We start from the raw sequence: 17,020 nt of genomic DNA, 5'->3' as shown, positions 1-17,020 counted from the left end.
TTATCAATAGATCCATGCATCATATGACGAGTCAATGTGAAGAGTGGGTGTAATGAGTAGCCTACCCTATAGAGACATGAGAATGTCGACATTTCTCAAAATTTTCATGGTAAAATGCATGATTGATCTGCAAAACAGATGTCAATCATATTTTCATCCACGAACTCCCAAACGAAGAGCGGGTGCAGGGAGAGTTTTAGGAGTTTACCCAAGGTAGGTTTAGATTTTCACGGTTTGCGGACTATAGGGAGAGATACCACTGCAGCATTTACCCTTCGCTGAGAGTCTATGGTCACTTTAGAATGAGGATAGCATGGCGCAAGCGTATGAAGCTATAAGTATGCCTGACAAGTGATGAAGCAAGCATCCATGCTCTCGCATATCCAGACTCACCTCAATCGTGATTTCACATCTCAAAAGATGTGGAAGAAAAGTATGTACCGCGTCAAAATTTCTCTCTCCCAACGCAGCAAGAGCTACAAGCAGAACAGAGGGTAAGTGTCAGCGATAATTCATCTTTCCTCCAGTTTCCCCTCCAAGTACCTCCATGGTGTAATGAAAGCCAGAGTGAATTTGAAGGATTCAGTTTTTTCTAGTAGGTTGAAGAAGAAAGGAAAAAAAGGTTTAAAATCGCGGCTCACTCGATGTGGTTTTGTTTACCTGAGTGGGGCGCCAAAAGCGGGAATGGAAGATTGATGTGCCGAGGAGGTACAGCATGCTTGTGTAAGTACCTAGGGTCCATCCATCTCATGAAAGTGCCTGAGAACTGGGTCTTCAGAATTGGATACCCAGGACGCAGGAGTCATTCTTAAAGTTTGGTGAATGAATTTTTAACTCAATAGAACTGAAACTAAAATCTTGGATGATTGTTTCTGCCTGGGATCAAAGGATGAGTCAAGATGTCAATACAAATCAGAGCTTCGTGTCGCGTGCACGACAGACGAGCAATTCATGCATACCCGTTGCAAACTCACTTTGTTGGCGGCATGAAACACGCCCCTCAGTGAGCTGATCAAAACACGACAAACAGGGGGTCTCTTATTCGTCCAGTTATTCCAGCGCCCAGATGCCCAGCTCGTTCCTGAAAGTCTCCAACAACTGTTAACAAAATTCGCTGAATCACAGTGTAAGCTGCACTTGGACTTGATGTAGTGAATCATTGGGGGTTCGATAGGGATACCGTTATTTTATTTTAAGCTTGGAAGTATTGTACACTGGACACGTCAGGACTGAGTCATACCAGGTCTTGCTTTTCTGCGTTCTGCTCGAGTTAATCAGGCTCCTGTGCGACGTAAAAAGTCTCTTATTAGCCTTGATCTATACGCATATCACTTTTATCATTCACTTTGATAAACTTCTGAGTAAAAAAGTGGTTTTTATTTTGACTCATATTCCACCTGCAGCGATTTGCAATTCGACTTGCAATCATATATAAGAGAAGCAACGTCACTCAAAAGTTCCTGATCTACAATCCCTCACTCCATCTCATGCTTGTTCGTTTATCAGAGCTGCCGTCATTAGCTACCCCGCTACCCCGCCCTGCTGAACAAGTTTGACCAGCAAACAAACGTTCATTCAAGAGACGGCGTGATAATCGACAACACAGAATATCCCGACCCAAACGATTTGAACAAGTCATAACACAGAAGCCTCGAGATAGACTTCTGCCCCCCCAAAAGCTCACCTCCCTCATACCTATTTTATCATAGCTTACCCATCATGGCTCCTGGTGGTCCCCCTGGAGGAGGCTCGCGTGGCCGAGGAGGAAAGTTTCGAAAGCCCGCACGAGGAGGTATGTTGACCACGAGCCCGCGCCCAACTCCCGGACTGACAAATTCCCAGGTGGCAAGAAGTTTTCTCGCGATATCCGACCTCTCGATGCCGATGGAAACGAGGTTAGCATGTGGGCTGTCGACCCAGACAAGAAGGACGACGACAGCGATGAAGAAGAGTCTTCCGAGGAGGAATCTTCTGAAGAGGAAGAGGACAGCGAGGAAGACTCTGGTGTTGGCCCTTCTCAAGAACAAACCCAAGAGCAGTCACGCGAGGCTCGAAAGGCCGAGAAGAAAGCTCGAAAGGAGGCTGCCATAGCCAGACAGAAGGCCAAGACAGTCGAAGTTGGCGATCTGCCATCAAGCGACGAGGACGAGAGCGAAAGCGAAGAGGATGATGATATGCCTGCAAACCCCAATCACTCGAAGAAGGCTCGCAAACAAGCGGCGTCCTCTGGTGTCGACGAGATCACAGATGGTGTCGAGAACCTGCAAGCAGCACCAAGCCGACGCGAGCGTGAAGCTCTCGAGGCTGCAGCTGCTAAAGAGAGACACATGCGCTTGACAGCTCAGGGCAAGACGGACGAGTCTCGGGCCGATCTGGAGCGTCTCAAGGAGATCCGCGAGCGACGTGCTCTTGACGCCGCGCGGAGACAAGTGAGTTACCCACATACCCGGTATTCTGTCTGCAGGATGGCCTTACTAATATAATATCAGGCTGAGCGTGAAGAAAGAGAGGAGCAAGAAAAGATCAAGAAGGCCGAGTTCGAGGCCAAGGAGGCCCGTCGGCGAGAAGCTGCCGCTGGAAAGAAGGGCAAGAAGAAATAAAGGCCACTGAGAACATGACATACGAATTCTCATGAAAGCATTTGATTTGGTTATTGCTTAGGTATTATCTAGACTCAACTTGTTCAAAACATTGAACAGAAAGGCGTAAAGTGACACAAGTCTAAACCTATTTCCTAGCTCATGTTCTAAGTCTCTCACATGAGGTGTTGAGAACGACCTACTAGCTACAATATGTTAATCTCACCAAAGTATGAATATACGAGAGATTAGCATAAAGATAGGACGGTACAGACTTCGATGATAAGTGAAGATATATGGCACTTTGATTACTTGTGGCGATCATCGAATTCCATCCAGATTTCAGCCAGGTTTGGCCTAAAGTTCCAATGATTCCGGCGTAGCAGACCCATAGCACAGACACCTATGACCATCAGAAGGGAGCCGAGTAAGTGGTGACTGTATTTTAGTGACACAAAATTTGGTTGAAGTCATTAGCAATCCTTTTGAATTCACACCCACGACCTAAGTGTCTTGGCCTCAAGCCATCTACGAAAAGCCATAGGGCCCTGGTTTTCAGCATTAACCATGCTGCCTGGATTACTCATAAAATCAGGAGTAACAGAGCGTATAAGTGCACCTCCATGAAGGGTTTTCAAACTTAAAACCTCCTTGGTCATGATATGATTTGCGATTTATTCATACAATTGCTTGATGAGGCTCAGAGGACCCTGAATATGGCGTAGGTACGTACCTCAGCCTAAATGCGCTAAGTGCAGGGGGTGGATCGACCGTCTTCAATGGGCCTTCCCCACACAAAGCCGGTCATTCTTTAGCGGGCACCTCAGGAAAAAAAAATTACAACGATCCTCCCCGAAAAACTGAGGCAGCAAATCGCCATCCGAGCTTTCTTTTCCAACCTCTTTTTTATTATCGAGAGCATTTCATCACCACGACTCTCCATAGCTGGCTTCCTCTGATACTGGAGACTTCACGGTATAACTGATATACAACCCTTTCAATCACTAGTTAATATGGCAGAGTCTTCGCTGCAGGTCCGTTCTTCCAAACGCCCTCCAGCCCCGCCTGTGATGGGACAAACCTTCGATTTATGGCGATAGGGAACCCTGAAGCTGACTGTTTGCGCTTTAGGATCGCCTGCGCGACCAAGGCGGAGCCTTTGATGGCCTCCTGAGCCTCATCCCAGCCAAGATGTACTATGGTGAAGACAACAGTGTATGTGAATCCAATGGCTTGTCAAGTAAAGGCCAACCTCATCCCCGCCTGGAACAACACATCACATGCCTCATAATATATCATATGCATCGCAATCAATCGGAATGAGGCTAACACAAATGTAGGATCAATGGAGCAAGAAGAAGCAGACAAAACAAGAGGCTGCCGCTGCCCGACGCGGAAAGCTGGATCCCGACAGCGAGCGGAATCGAAATGCCAAGGAAGTCATGGATGAACGAGCCAAGAACAAGCGAAAGCTGCGTGAGATGGAGCAGCATGACGATACTGATAACGAAGATGATTGGGAAGACTACGAGCCTGTCCCTGGCGTAGAGACCGAGAAGCCTGGCGAGGGGCTCAAGGCCAAGACAACGGAGACCAACAAGAAGCAGAAGCTCAACGACGAGACAGAGACAGAGGCTAGGGACACAACCGAGACATCTTCTTCTAAGACGTCGAAAAAGGAAGAGAAGAGGGCGGCTAAGAAGGAAAAGAAGAAGGAGAAGAAGGCTGAGAAGAAGGCCAACAAGACAGAGACTCCTGAAGCCGAGAACAAGGATGTACCAACTCCGACACCAAAGGCTCAGAAGCAAGCTGCGAAGAAGCAAGCCAAGGCCCTTGCTGGTAAAGCCCAGAAGCAAAAGGAAGTTAAGGAGGAGGAAGAGACAACAGCCCACGGTGACGGTGAGGTTTTACCTATGGACATCTCGGGTCTGGAGAACGAGGACGAGGCCAGCGCCAACTCAAGTCACGAATCCGAGCCACAATCTCCTACCTTTGACACCAACGATTCTACGACAACACCCGCGGAGACAACCGCCGAGCCTGCCAGCACTACTACCTCCACCTCATCCACTATCCCTCCTTCAGAGAAACCCAAGTCTATCAAGCTCCCTGCCGACACCTCTGCTATCCGAGCACGTCTCGCTGCCAAAATTGAAGCGCTTCGTGCCGCCCGAAAAGCTGACGGACCTGATGGCAAGCCAATTCGTACACGCCAAGAGCTCATTGAGTCGAGAAGAAAGAAGCAAGAGGCTCGAAAAGCTCACAAGCAGGAGATGCGCAAGCAGGCTAAGCTGGAGGAGCAACGAAAGCGTGAGGAAGCTTTAGCATCTAGCTCACCAGGTGTTATGAGTCCCGCGGTTGAACTCGACGAAAATGCTAGCAACTTCACATTTGGCCGTGTCGCTTTTGGCGATGGTGCTCAGCTCTCACGCGATCTCGGCCACGTGCTGAGCCAAGGCAAGAAGAAGGGGCCCTCTGACCCCAAGACAGCCCTCATCAAGGTCCAAAACCAGAAAAAGCGTCTTCAGGAGCTTGATCCCGAGAAGCGTGCTGATATCGCCGAGAAAGATATCTGGCTGACAGCCCGTCGCCGTGCCGAGGGTGAGAAGATCCGCGACGATGAGGCTCTTTTGAAGCGTACCGTGAAGCGAAAGGAGGCCGCCAAGAAGAAGAGTGAGAAGGCCTGGCGCGAACGATCTGACGGCGTCAAGATGGCTCAGAAAGACCGTCAACGCAAACGTGAGGATAACTTGCGCCAGAGACGGGATGATAAGCTGCTCGGTAAGGCGGGCAAGAAGAAGAAGAAGGGTGGAGCTGCCGGAGGCAAGAAGAAGAGCCGTCCTGGTTTCGAGGGAAGCTTGGGCGTTGGGGGCAAGAAGAAGTAAACCGAAGAAATTATGACGCGGCGAGGGGGAGGTGGAAGATGAAGAGAAAGGCTGGTTGAGTTTTTACCCTTCGATTTATTGAAGATACACGGCGCTGGCGGAGTTATGGTCGGCAAAAAGGAGAGGAGCATGAAAAACATCTTCAGGACTCAGCTCGGCGATGCATGTACTACCTTAGTTGATATAATCCATCACTATACGAAAGCAGAGAGCGTCTCGAAGGTGCTGTCAAGCCAGTTCAAGCCCAAAGTCCTAGTAGTACAAGTCCCCATGATGTCTTATCAAAAGTTCCAGTATCTTTGCGTTGAGTGTGTAAATCCAGGCCGTTCATTCATACTTAAACTATTTCAAGTCCAACATCACCAGATGTAAGAGCAAAATATCTCAAGACCCTAAGTTTTCATAATAGACAAACGCCCTTGCAAGGTGTCTTAAAGTTGTCTGTAACATTTTCTTTTTCATTACAATGGAGATACCAGACCCAAGTCGACGACAAAACAACAACGGCTACCCTTTCACACACCGAACGACCTATGGATTTCGCCTCCTTTCCCTAGCCTTCCAAGAAACACATCGACAGAACACACACACACATACACAACAAAGCCATGGTCAGAGTCAGAGTCAGAGTCATAATCATCCCGTCCACCTCCTTTTTTGTTTCCCAAAAGTAAAAAGGACGAATAGATAAGCCCCGACAAAAATAAAAAGGACATTAAAAGAAGAAGTTTGGGTGGGTTATGGAGTGAGTGCAACCACCAACACCACTTGTTCAAGCGCCCAACAAAAATAATACTTTGCGCTGAGTTAATCGATTGGCCAAGCTCCAAGCTCTTCATGTCTTAAACCCAACTGCAACCCAGTTCAATTGAGCAGCAGGCAAGTCCCAATTCCCTGGAATTGCTCCATATAGTAGCGGTGGTGTGTAAAGACTCGTTCTAGTTTCATTTGGGCGAAGGGAGTCATGAGACTGTTGTCGTCAAAGTCATTTCGTGAGAATGGGTTTATGAGGGATTAGGATCGGATAGTTGGAACAGAAGATTTCGAGGGAGAGAGCTTGGCCTGGCTGGGAGCTGGGTAGTTGAACGAAGGTGTAGCCAAACGTCACGTTCGTCAGTGGTGGACACGCATGAGGCTTGCACGAGTACGTCTATAGGAGAGAGTCGAGTCTAGTGAAGACACTCAAGCAAGCTGCAACCACCTCAAGCTGGAGCTCCTTGTCCTTGCCGCTGTTGACCTCCTGTAGCTACTGTCAGTTATGGAAATCTCGCATGAATCATACACTACCCACCTCGTTAATAAGTTGAGGCAAGTTGGCACCAATGCCGTTCTGTGTGGCCTTCTTGCCGAATGGCCATTGGCTGTAGTCGGCGAGTAAATCATCGGTCTGCGCAAACGCCCGTTCCCTTGCCTCGTGGCCAAGGGATGCGAGGGCGTTCTCGAGGACGTTAGCGGCGTAGGCGGCGCAAACCATGGCGATGCTGCGCATATAACGGAATTCGAGCGACTCGGGTAGGAATTGGCTACCATTGAGGACGACGGTCCGTTGGGTAAGGATGTTGCGAACCCGGCGGCGGATCTCCTCCTTAGCACCACCATCGGCGACGGGATGAGTTGCCATGTCGAAAAGGAGGAAATTGCGCTTCTCGGTGCGGAGGATGCCCTTGTCGACCAGGCCCTTTGCGAGTCGTTCTCGAACCTGCTTGAGCTGGTATCCGATCTTCATCAAGTTCCAGGTCTCGCCTGTCATTCGCAAGGCAGTCAGCGACGGTTGCTTGGGTATTGGGAGAATGGTGGGTAGGGTAATTTACCGCTCATCAAGTCAATCCAGGTTGCGACGCTCATCTTTTCGCTCTGCTTCATCATCTTGAGAGCCTCGTCGAGAAGAACCTCGCCAGTAAGGGTATCGTCTATGACCTCGATGTTGCGGTCTGCGAGGGGGAATCGGCGTCTTGAAGCATCCTTCTCCATCGCAATGCGACCACGGAAGGCCAGTTCGATGACAATGCATCCTCGAAGGGCGTAAGAGATGTTGTCATTCCAAAAAGAGAGGTAGCCCTGTGAGCATTTGAGAGTCAGAGGTGTTGTTCCCTTGAGCACAAAGGGCACGTGTATGAGCACGAGTGGCAGCCTACCTGCTTATCCTTGAGGCCAAGTAGCAAGACCTCCTCCATGAGGGTGAGCTTTGGCTGCTTGCTTCGCTCAGCGCTCTCACTGATGTCGCGAGGGTCGAATGCGATCTTGTGGCCATTTTCTGTGCTTTCGTAGCTCGTCTCGGGTCCGTTGTCCCTGGCGCTTGGTGTGCTCGTTCTAGGGGCAGTGCCGTTGCTGGAATCGCCCTCAGCCGCAGGTCCTGCGCCGCCCGCACCGCGGCGTCGCGTCAATCCCGAGGACATTTCGAGTAGGTAGAGATAATTAGTTTCGGTGCTGAGAGGGAAAAGACGGAAGCGGAGGAGAGGGAGCGACAGCAAAGTCGTTTTTTGGGGTCGAGATGAGGTTGAAGGGGTAGTTTGATGGATGTCCTGTCCTGGAACTTTGATTGACTGGGCTGAGCCTGAACGGGGCTAGTTGCGCGTTCAGATTTAGGGGTTTGGGACTGGGGCCCACGGGCTACTCTTGATAAGTGAATGAGCTCCCAAGTTACAGGCGTCTCATTAGCTGTTAGAACCAATAGATCGCTGAGTCGTTGGGGGACGGAATTTCCTTGCATGGGGGTATAGGCCCAAGTATTGATGCTATCGATCTGGACTGATTCTCCCTTTTTTTCTTTTTAGTTGACTTTTTGATTTTAAAATGAAGGCCCAATGCCAGAAGACAATGATAATTGACCTGGCTCCTTTTGCTTTAGAAGCTAAAGCAGGGGGTCTGGATGTGATGTGTTGGGTTGGGAGTTGACCATCCATCAGCCGACGATGATCCGTCTTGTGAGGCAGTGAGTGACTCGGACACATGAACGAAAAGCAACAGACAAATACTAGAGATTAGGGTAAAAGACACCATAGCGACTCTCTACGCAAAATACTTCACAAATAATAATTGGTTTCTGAGGATTGGTTTAATTAAGTATACGAAAAAGAGGAATGAATCCCTCCCACCTCGGTAAGGTTGGAGGTATGAAAGGTAACTTATACGAGGTCTCTAAAGTGTAAGGGGAAAGAACCACGCAGTTGTGTCATTCTCTAACGAGTACCATCCAATAGTTGTTCTATGATAGTAGGCTTCAATAACAACTCCCTTTCACTATAATATTTTCTGTTTACGAGATTGAGGGGAAAAGCACCTTCAAGAATCGCATGAAAGGATGCCTAAAGGGTCGACCCGACCAACCATAAGCTTGAGAGGCTTCCTGGTGGTTGTCCAACCAAACAACAAACAGCTCATCGATAATCCAGCAAGGATGATATTTTCAGTCAGCATTCCCCATACTATGTATATTGGCTTTGTTATTGGGATGTGACCAATAAAACTCCTGTTCTGAAGCCAACTTCCTTCCTCTGTTTCCAATGCACCTTTCTCTTCTATCGTCCAATTCTTCCCTTTGAGGCTCTATAGCAAGTATAGAGACCTGTTTCACCGCTTTATGTCCGGTCCCGTCCTGTTGCACTCCTACTCTGCTAGGATTCTCCGCACGTGAAACCGTGGAAGTCCACCTCGAGCACTAACATGTGGTGGCGTTAGTCAGCCAGACACGACACGTAACTCCACCACACACTTCGACTACACTTTATCCTGTCATCTAACAATACCCTTGGCTTTCGATGACTACCGCTACATGGACAAGAAGCTCAATAGAGGCCGCGCATCCTCAATCATGCACTCAAAAAGGCACAGATGTTCCCCCCAGCTCTCATTCCCATTCATGACAGACTCGGACGCAACTCATCAACTCCAAATTAGGCAGCGGCGAAAATCTCTTCATTTAACGACCATACACGACTGGTTTATAATCACGATATTTCACAGACTACAAACCTACACCAGAATCTCACGATTGTGTTGGTCAACTGTCGCTCTTGCTTACCCTCGCAGCCGACCCCCTGAAGTCAGGGGTGCTTGGATATCTTTATATGGACGAAGATCGGTTCGCATGCCATGCGCTTGTGTTACTCTGTTCAACAGTTTGACCAGACGGAATTACTTGTGGCTGTCAACTATGCAAGCATTGCAATAAAGTTAAACCGCATCGACCTTGCGAGCGGATATTGCACAACCGGCCTTTGGCATATATATCAAAGTGATTGTTGGTTGATGAGTTGGCTCACTACCACCAAGCTTTGATATGATCCACGAGGACGCAAATATGCTTTCCCCTTTGAGCATGTGACGCATTCACTGCAGGGCCATGCGTATTGCTGGCTGGTGTGGTGATTTTGACTTTGCATTCACTACAGTGGAAGCTCAGCGTGAATCAGCCAGCTGCCTGTCAGCTGCACCCCGCGCCCACCACCGTTACTGCAGCCCATGCCTTCATTAACGATCACAACAGAGTCTCTGTCAACAAGCGGGGGGGCTCTGGGGGTGACATGGCGGAGTGGTTCATCCCAGGAGTTCTGGGCAGCGGCGCTGCCCAGAGCTTCTGAGTTCGAATCACAGCCGCCATGTCACCTTACAAACCCCCCTCAGAGACTCTGTATGGCCCCTGGCCCCCCTAGGATGGGGACGCCTGTACTAGGGAAGCGACGAGGCCATAAGTGTGAGCAAAGAAAATACCCAGGCGAAAGCAGGGCGCGCAGTAGATCCACCGCTTAGAGAGTGGATGCTGGGCGTGTATGTAAGTAGTTAATATTTAATAATAGTAATAATTTTTTTTTAACTACTTTATTTATACTTTTAGATTTTTTATTAAAGAGTAAGTGGTTTTATGTAAATAAATAATATCATAAAATATTATAGATAATATCTCCTTTAAAAATTATATCCCAACACTCTTCTTCCAAAGTTCATCGAAGTCAATATTCTCATTTTCAAACAGCTCCCTAATTCTCTTGGCCGCTGCCTCTTGCTCCTTAGGACCGAATCCGCCCGGCTGTGTCGCTTCGAATTGAACAATCTCAACCCAGCGATAGAACAAGTCCTCCTTTCCAAGCGCAATGAGCACGTCTCGAAATGCAAAGACTTGTCGCCGTCGCTCATCCTCACTTGACGCACCACTACCGCGCACATCGTAAGATATCCAACCGTAGTCAGCGTGGTGAACAAGAACCACGCTCTTGAAGGCCTCAAGTGCAATCTCCTTCTTATCCACCAGGCGGTGTGCGAGTATCATACGTGCCCAATCCAAATCCCAGTGGCCATTCATCAGGAGATATCCGGTCTTTTGCTCCTGAAGAATCGGAGACGTCGCATGATTGATGTACGTGAGCAGAATCTTCTTGGAGCCTTCATCTGTAAAGATGTCCGTGAGAGCTTGATCCCATTCTCGGCTTCGACGGACATAAATCTCCTGCTCGCGGAAGCCGACTTGCCATCGCCATTGACAGGGATTACCACGGGCTTGTCCAGCGACAAATTCCACAGGCCAGGGCCAGACAAAGATGAACAGGATAAAATCAATCATCATTGTCCCAGAGCGTTTTCCGATCTCCCAGGCAATCTCAGACCACGTTGAGTCTGCAGTGTTCCAGGTGGTTTCGTTATCGTGGCCCAAACCAGTCATGATGAGGGACCAATACCAGGGGAGAATCCACCACATCCGAAGAACAAAGAGAAGTACAACGATAATGTTCATGCCAACAGGCACGAGGAAGATCTTTCGTTTGAATTCGGCGGGTTTGTTATCAACATGTGTGACATAGACGTGCTTCTTGTCCAGAGCGTTGATGAACGGCTCAAGGACCTCAGGGGGCCGCTTGAAAGGTGAAGGGGGAGCCTCATTTTTTTTGTCGACGAACTGGGTCGATTTCTGTTTCCCTCCTCTCTTATTCGGTGCCATTTTTTATGAGATTTGGCTTGCTGATCACTGAGTTTTGGTGGAAAAAAAAGGGTGATATTAGATATTGTCGTAAGGTATATGTAGACAGGAGGTGTAAGTTGGAAATGTGTTCTCGAAGAATGAGTAGAAATCATGTTCGAATCTTGGTTCCACAAAAGATCCATTGGCTGGATACGTCCATAGACATAGCGTTTATTATTTCAAAATATGTCTGATGTAATAACTACCTTACCGAAAGGAATGACCAAGAAGAGTTTTAGCGGTTTCATAGAGTAACTCCCAGTTTACTCTCCTAGACTATCTAAATTTTTGAATTCAATATCATCATCTTGGCTCACTAATTGAAGCTCAGAGATAGGCCGATTGGGCAAATGACATCCATCCATTGTCCTCTGACTGTGGCGGACAATCCCAGCGCCGAGGGTGCCCGGAGCGATTGGATGCCCACTGCGGTTAACTAGAACTCCACTAAGTTTGGATTTCTATTCTAGACTAACTTATAGCACCTTCAACTTATTCGGTTGCAAAGCCAATGTCGAAGCAGATTCGCTCCAAATCTGCCAATTCCCCGTCGCGGCAATGTTGAGAGTGCGCACCTTACAGGTTAGTTCTTGACCATCGGTCACTATTAGCAAACGTCTTACACAATATCCAGGAGCGCGGTAATTCCTACGTATGTACCTTCTGCCGTCACAAACTCTCGCCCAGGGATTCGCAGCCCAGAGATCGCCATGTATCCAGCGTCGGAGCCCCAATAGCATCAGCTAGAGCCATTCGGCCATCTTCGTGTCACTCTCTACGATTACCTGGTGTGCGCGCCTTGTCGACGAGCTCTATACTTCACGGACCGAACGATAATGGCAAGCCGGGAGGCTTCCCGGGGAGTGGTTTTCCTGGTGGGTTCGGAGCTGGATTAGGGTCTTTCGGAGCATTTGCGAACAAGCCATCACCAGATGCTTCGAAGCAAAGCGTTGACTTGCTTCCTCATGAGCTAGAAGCTCGTAAAAAGATGGGATTGCCTTTGAAGAAACCTACTCCCAATGTTAAGGCTGCCCCCACCCCGCCATCTGCACAAAGCAACATCAAGAAGCCACCAGGCCTCCAGAACGCAAATCAAAATCAAAGCCAGAAGAAAAATACACCTCAAGCGAGAGTCAACCAGCAACCAAACCGATCGAACGACGGAAACAACTATGCCAGACAACAGCAACAGCGGGACGCAAAGCCAACAACGCCCCCATCGAACCTGTTGTCAAGCTCAATTCTTGCTGAAGCTTTCAGGACAGATCGCAAACCGGCTCCAGTGGCAACGCCCAAGTCATGGTCTACTAATGAGTCTCCCAAGCCGGCTGCACCCCCCTGGGGAGCTTTCAGCGCTCGAAAGGTTGATACTCATATACCCCTCATCAGTAGACAAACGGAGGCGAAACCTGCGGAGAATCAAAACAAGAACAAACCGCAAAACGTCGCACCAGCAACAGGCCAGGAAGATGATGAGAGCGTATGGGGCCAGCTTAAGCGCTCCCGCAAGCTGAAAGAAAAACCAGGCCGCGAGAATGATGGTTTCTGGGACGCACTTGAAAGTCGGGTCACAAATATTCGTAGCAGACCTGGCCCCAGCGACCAATACAAAGATGCGCTTCAGGGGGCAGATGGCATGTTACAAGATTCTCAGCAGTCGCAGGAAGACCAGATAAGGCGCAAGTCACGTTTCGAGATGGAGGAAGACGATGTGTTTGATAGGCGGAGAGACAAGAAGGACAAGCGCCCCAAGAATGTTCGTCGGAACGAGGCCGAAGATGATGACTTTGATGAAGATTCAATTCGACGCTGGGAAGCTAGACAGCGTAAGAAGGCCGAGAGAGATGCAAGAAAACGCCTTGAGGAAGCTGCAGAGGCTGCTCCCGTACCCATCTTTCTCCCCGAGTACATTAGCATCTCCAACTTGGCCGGTGCTCTCCAGATCCGTATAACCGACTTTTTACATGATCTGGAGTCCATGGGATTTGAGGATCTCTCGGAGGAAACCATCATGACTGGTGATACGGCAGCCCTTGTCGCTCAGGAGTACGGCTATGATCCCACAGTGGACACTGGTTCTCAGCGCGACCTCCAGCCTCGACCGGCGCCCGAAGATCCATCCCTATTGCCAAGCAGGCCTCCTGTTGTCACCATTATGGGCCACGTCGATCACGGAAAGACTACTCTTTTGGATTGGCTACGTAAGTCTTCGATTGCTGCCCAGGAGCACGGTGGCATCACACAACACATCGGTGCCTTTGTCGTACAAATGTCGTCAGGCAAACAGATTACCTTCCTTGATACACCAGGTCACGCTGCGTTCTTGTCTATGCGTCAGCGAGGCGCCAATGTCACAGATATTGTAGTGCTGGTTGTGGCTGCCGACGACAGTGTTATGCCACAGACTTTAGAGGCTCTGAAACACGCTACGGCTGCCAAGGTTCCTATCATCGTGGCAATAAACAAGATCGATAAGGAAGACGCTCGAGTGGACCAAGTCAAAGCTGATCTTGCCCGTCATGGCGTTGAAATTGAAGACTATGGCGGTGATGTCCAGGTGGTACCCGTAAGCGGCAAGACGGGCAAGGGCATGCAAGATCTCGAAGAGAACATCGTCACCTTGTCTGAAATCCTCGATGTTCGTGCTGAAGCAGATGGCATGGCTGAGGGTTGGGTTCTAGAATCTAGCATAAAGCAAACTGGCAAGACCGCCACAGTGCTTGTCAAGCGAGGAACTCTACGTCTTGGTGATATTATCGTGGCCGGCAAATCGTGGGCCAAGATTCGTGGCCTTCGCAACGAGGCTGGTGTCGAGGTCCCCGAGGCACCCCCTGGAACTCCTGTCCAGATCCTTGGCTGGCGCGAGCTGCCTGATGCTGGAGAACAAGTTCTCCAGGCGCCTGATGAGGGCAAAGCTAGGACAGCGGTTGAGTACCGTGAGGAAATGGCTGAAAGACTGGAGAGCTCTAAGCAACTAGCTGAACAAGAGCAGCGTCAGCGTGAGAAGGAGGCCGCTGAGGAAGCCGCCGCTGCTGCAGAAGCTGAGGGCACTGAAGCAGAGCCTGCCAAGACTGAGCCCGGCATCCTCTACCAGAACTTCATTGTCAAGGCTGATGTCGCTGGGTCCGTGGAGGCTGTCTGTGGCACTGTTCAGGAACTCGGAAACAACGAAGTCCAATCTAAGCTCTTACGATCTGGCGTCGGCGCAATCTCCGAGTATGACGTCGACCACGCTGCTGCATCCAAGAGTATCATCGTCAACTTCAACATGCCTATCCTTCCTCATATTCGTCAGCGTGCCGAAGAGGCCGGTGTGCGCATCATCGACCACAGCGTCATTTATCACGTTGTCGATGATGTTAAGAGTGCACTATCGGACCTGCTACCACATAATATTACACACAAGGTCCTCGGCGAAGCAGACGTATTGCAAGTATTTGCCATCAACGTCAGGAAGAGATTGCAGAAGAATATCGCCGGTTGCAAGATCCGCAACGGCACTATCAAGCGGACGTCCATGGTCAGGGTTATCCGTGGTGGAGAGGTCGTCTATGATGGTAAGTTACGCATTTCTCCTTTCTACACATTCTACCCATCTCCTTACTCTCTGTGTTTCTCTTCCTGATGCTGACTTAATCCACAGGCAAAATAGACACACTCAAGCATGTCAAAAAGGACGTCATGGAGATGGGTAAGGGTACCGAGTGTGGTATCGGTCTTGAAGACTTCCAGGAGCTACAAATCGACGATCAGATCCAGACATATGAGGTAATTAAGGAAAGGCGGACACTGTAACAACAGAACTGTAAAATATGTACAAAAAGTGGAAATCAAAAGGTGGTCGCTCTCTGAGGAAAGGGAGTCGTGTATGAATAGATGCATATGCAGACATGGTCTTATGACGGAAGAGCATGCCAAGATTTGGGTGTTGGATAGAGGGACGATATACCAAGTTTCACTGTTAATACTAAAAGTTACAATTCCATGACCCCATTCTTTAAATTGTCGAATCAGTAATGTGGTGAGAGTTCTTATACGATTTCTATTTGGTAACCCTATGCTCAACTTCGAGATGGCGCTCCCACAGCATTGGATGAGAACGTCCTCGTCGTAATAGTAGCCTGGTTACGCTCCTTTTCCAATTTAGCCAAACCAATACGATCAGTCACAGGTGTAGCCTCAATGATGTTATCAAATTCATCGTCGTCATCGTCATCCTCGCTTCCGCTCCTCTCGTTGTCCGAGTCAGGCTGGACGCTGGTATTAGGCCTGAACTGCTGCTGGTGTTGATGTGGGTTGGGAATGATGGCAGGTTTCTTATCGTCTTGTTGATTGGGGTTAGTGAAGGTCTTTGAGGCGAGAACTTTGCGACGAATCTCGGCCATCGCGTCCTCGTCATCTGAGTCGTCAGATATTGCGTAGCGATCCTTTTCCTCCTCCTCCTCCTCCTCCTCCTCCTCTTCTGGCTGAGCTTTAGGTGGCTTCTTGCCAAGATATATACCGTCCACGCTTCCATCTTCCTCTTCGTCACTGTCATCCTCTTCGTCGTCGCCCTCATCGTCAGAGGATTGAACACGTCTTCGATTGGTATTTCCGCTGGTCCACATATCGTCGTTTCCTTCCTCTCGACTCTCTGCGTATTCTTTCTCCAGTTGCTCCATCCACTCTTCTTCAGTCTTCTTGATCTCCGCCTCATCCGCACATGCAGCATATCGCTTGAGTAAGCTGTGGTTGATCTCGAGGAAGGATGGTCCGTATGAAAACGGTGCAAGAATCTGCTCCGCCCAATCTGAGTGACCACAAATGTAGAAAGCTGCAGCCAGCGCTTCAACACAGTTCAGACGCCAGGGCTTGCCATAGTTGACCGTATTCGCAGCGACGAGGTACGGCAACAACCGCTCGCACTTCCCACCAACTTTATTCCACTGAACCTCCTGCGTCCTCGCCCAAGAGCACTCTACAACAGCAGCGCCGTACTGGTCCATGAGCTCGCGATCGGCAGGGGAGACGGTATGTTTGCCATTGGGTGTGATAATGACTCCGTTATGGCGTTGGCCGAGATGCAGGTCGCGCATCATTCCAAGTTTCATGAGTTTCTTTCCGGAACAGCGCTTAGGATCGCAATGGCCGAGATCCCAGCAGGCGGCTTTGAAAGCTGGGCGCGAAGAACCATCACCATCATCATCACGGCGGGGTCCTCGTCGCAGGGCTGGACCTCCTTTTCTACCCTTGGAGGCGAAATCTTTTTTGTGGCGGACCATTTTGGACAGTTTAGCGAATGTCTGTTTTGTATTGGATGTTATATGGTATTGCTCGGAGGTATGTGTAGTTGATGTCTCGAATGCAAGTAATGCAGGGGACGTCAAAATTAAATTTGCCTCCTCCAAAAAGCTATGGATGATGGGTTGATAAGATTCTCATGGTGGGGTTGATTGATTCCGTCAGTCAGTGAGGGGCAGCAACTCGAGAGGGCACTGACACTGAGCGCTGGGGTCCCCTAGCACTTGTAAGCTAAGGCTTCAGCATCAAATCCGCTATGACGCCGCCGTAACGGGGGCCTGCGGACGGGGGGGGCAAGAAAACTTAGGACCTCGATCCTAAGC

At 49.4% G+C, this 17,020-nt stretch overlaps 6 protein-coding genes across 6 annotated transcripts; 3 read left to right on the top strand and 3 right to left on the bottom strand.

The window, feature by feature from the left end:
- Positions 1-1,838: 1,838 nt before the first annotated feature.
- Positions 1,839-2,736, top strand: FOBCDRAFT_16254 (casein kinase substrate phospho protein PP28-domain-containing protein). Its single transcript, XM_031173871.3, has 2 exons — positions 1,839-2,429; positions 2,490-2,736. Exons 1-2 carry the CDS (start codon positions 1,902-1,904, stop codon positions 2,598-2,600), a joined length of 639 nt encoding a protein of 212 aa, XP_031050656.3. The 5' UTR covers positions 1,839-1,901; the 3' UTR covers positions 2,601-2,736.
- A 696-nt stretch (positions 2,737-3,432) lies between these two features.
- On the top strand, positions 3,433-5,784 carry FOBCDRAFT_215261 (surfeit locus protein 6-domain-containing protein). The gene is made up of 3 exons (XM_031173868.3): positions 3,433-3,613; positions 3,711-3,794; positions 3,920-5,784. Exons 1-3 carry the CDS (start codon positions 3,593-3,595, stop codon positions 5,462-5,464), a joined length of 1,650 nt encoding a protein of 549 aa, XP_031050653.2. The 5' UTR covers positions 3,433-3,592; the 3' UTR covers positions 5,465-5,784.
- A 674-nt stretch (positions 5,785-6,458) lies between these two features.
- Positions 6,459-8,008, bottom strand: FOBCDRAFT_16249 (Golgi phospho protein 3-domain-containing protein). Its single transcript, XM_031173867.3, has 4 exons — positions 7,600-8,008; positions 7,276-7,522; positions 6,756-7,207; positions 6,459-6,704 (listed from the first exon to the last, which is right to left on the bottom strand). Exons 1-4 carry the CDS (start codon positions 7,858-7,860, stop codon positions 6,615-6,617), a joined length of 1,050 nt encoding a protein of 349 aa, XP_031050652.1. The 5' UTR covers positions 7,861-8,008; the 3' UTR covers positions 6,459-6,614.
- Positions 8,009-10,317: 2,309 nt separating this feature from the next.
- Positions 10,318-11,527, bottom strand: FOBCDRAFT_215256 (uncharacterized protein). The gene has a single exon (XM_031173865.3). It carries the CDS (start codon positions 11,394-11,396, stop codon positions 10,377-10,379), a length of 1,020 nt encoding a protein of 339 aa, XP_031050650.2. The 5' UTR covers positions 11,397-11,527; the 3' UTR covers positions 10,318-10,376.
- A 76-nt stretch (positions 11,528-11,603) lies between these two features.
- FOBCDRAFT_288509 (uncharacterized protein) lies at positions 11,604-15,375 on the top strand (the record flags this gene model as incomplete). The annotated part of the gene is made up of 4 exons (XM_031173863.3): positions 11,604-11,668; positions 11,900-11,999; positions 12,052-14,974; positions 15,061-15,375. The coding sequence occupies 4 exons, from the start codon at positions 11,604-11,606 to the stop codon at positions 15,210-15,212; spliced, it is 3,240 nt and encodes a 1,079-aa protein (XP_031050648.3). The 3' UTR covers positions 15,213-15,375.
- Positions 15,376-15,421: 46 nt separating this feature from the next.
- FOBCDRAFT_16231 (uncharacterized protein) lies at positions 15,422-16,915 on the bottom strand. Its single transcript, XM_031173862.3, has one exon. It carries the CDS (start codon positions 16,676-16,678, stop codon positions 15,479-15,481), a length of 1,200 nt encoding a protein of 399 aa, XP_031050647.2. The 5' UTR covers positions 16,679-16,915; the 3' UTR covers positions 15,422-15,478.
- Positions 16,916-17,020: the final 105 nt, after the last annotated feature.

This window comes from Fusarium oxysporum, chromosome II (assembly GCF_013085055.1).
Source record: "Fusarium oxysporum Fo47 chromosome II, complete sequence".
Classification (NCBI taxonomy): Eukaryota; Fungi; Ascomycota; class Sordariomycetes; order Hypocreales; family Nectriaceae; genus Fusarium; species Fusarium oxysporum.
The sequence above is the reverse complement of the archived record's forward strand: the minus strand, read 5'-3'. Positions and strand labels throughout refer to the sequence as shown.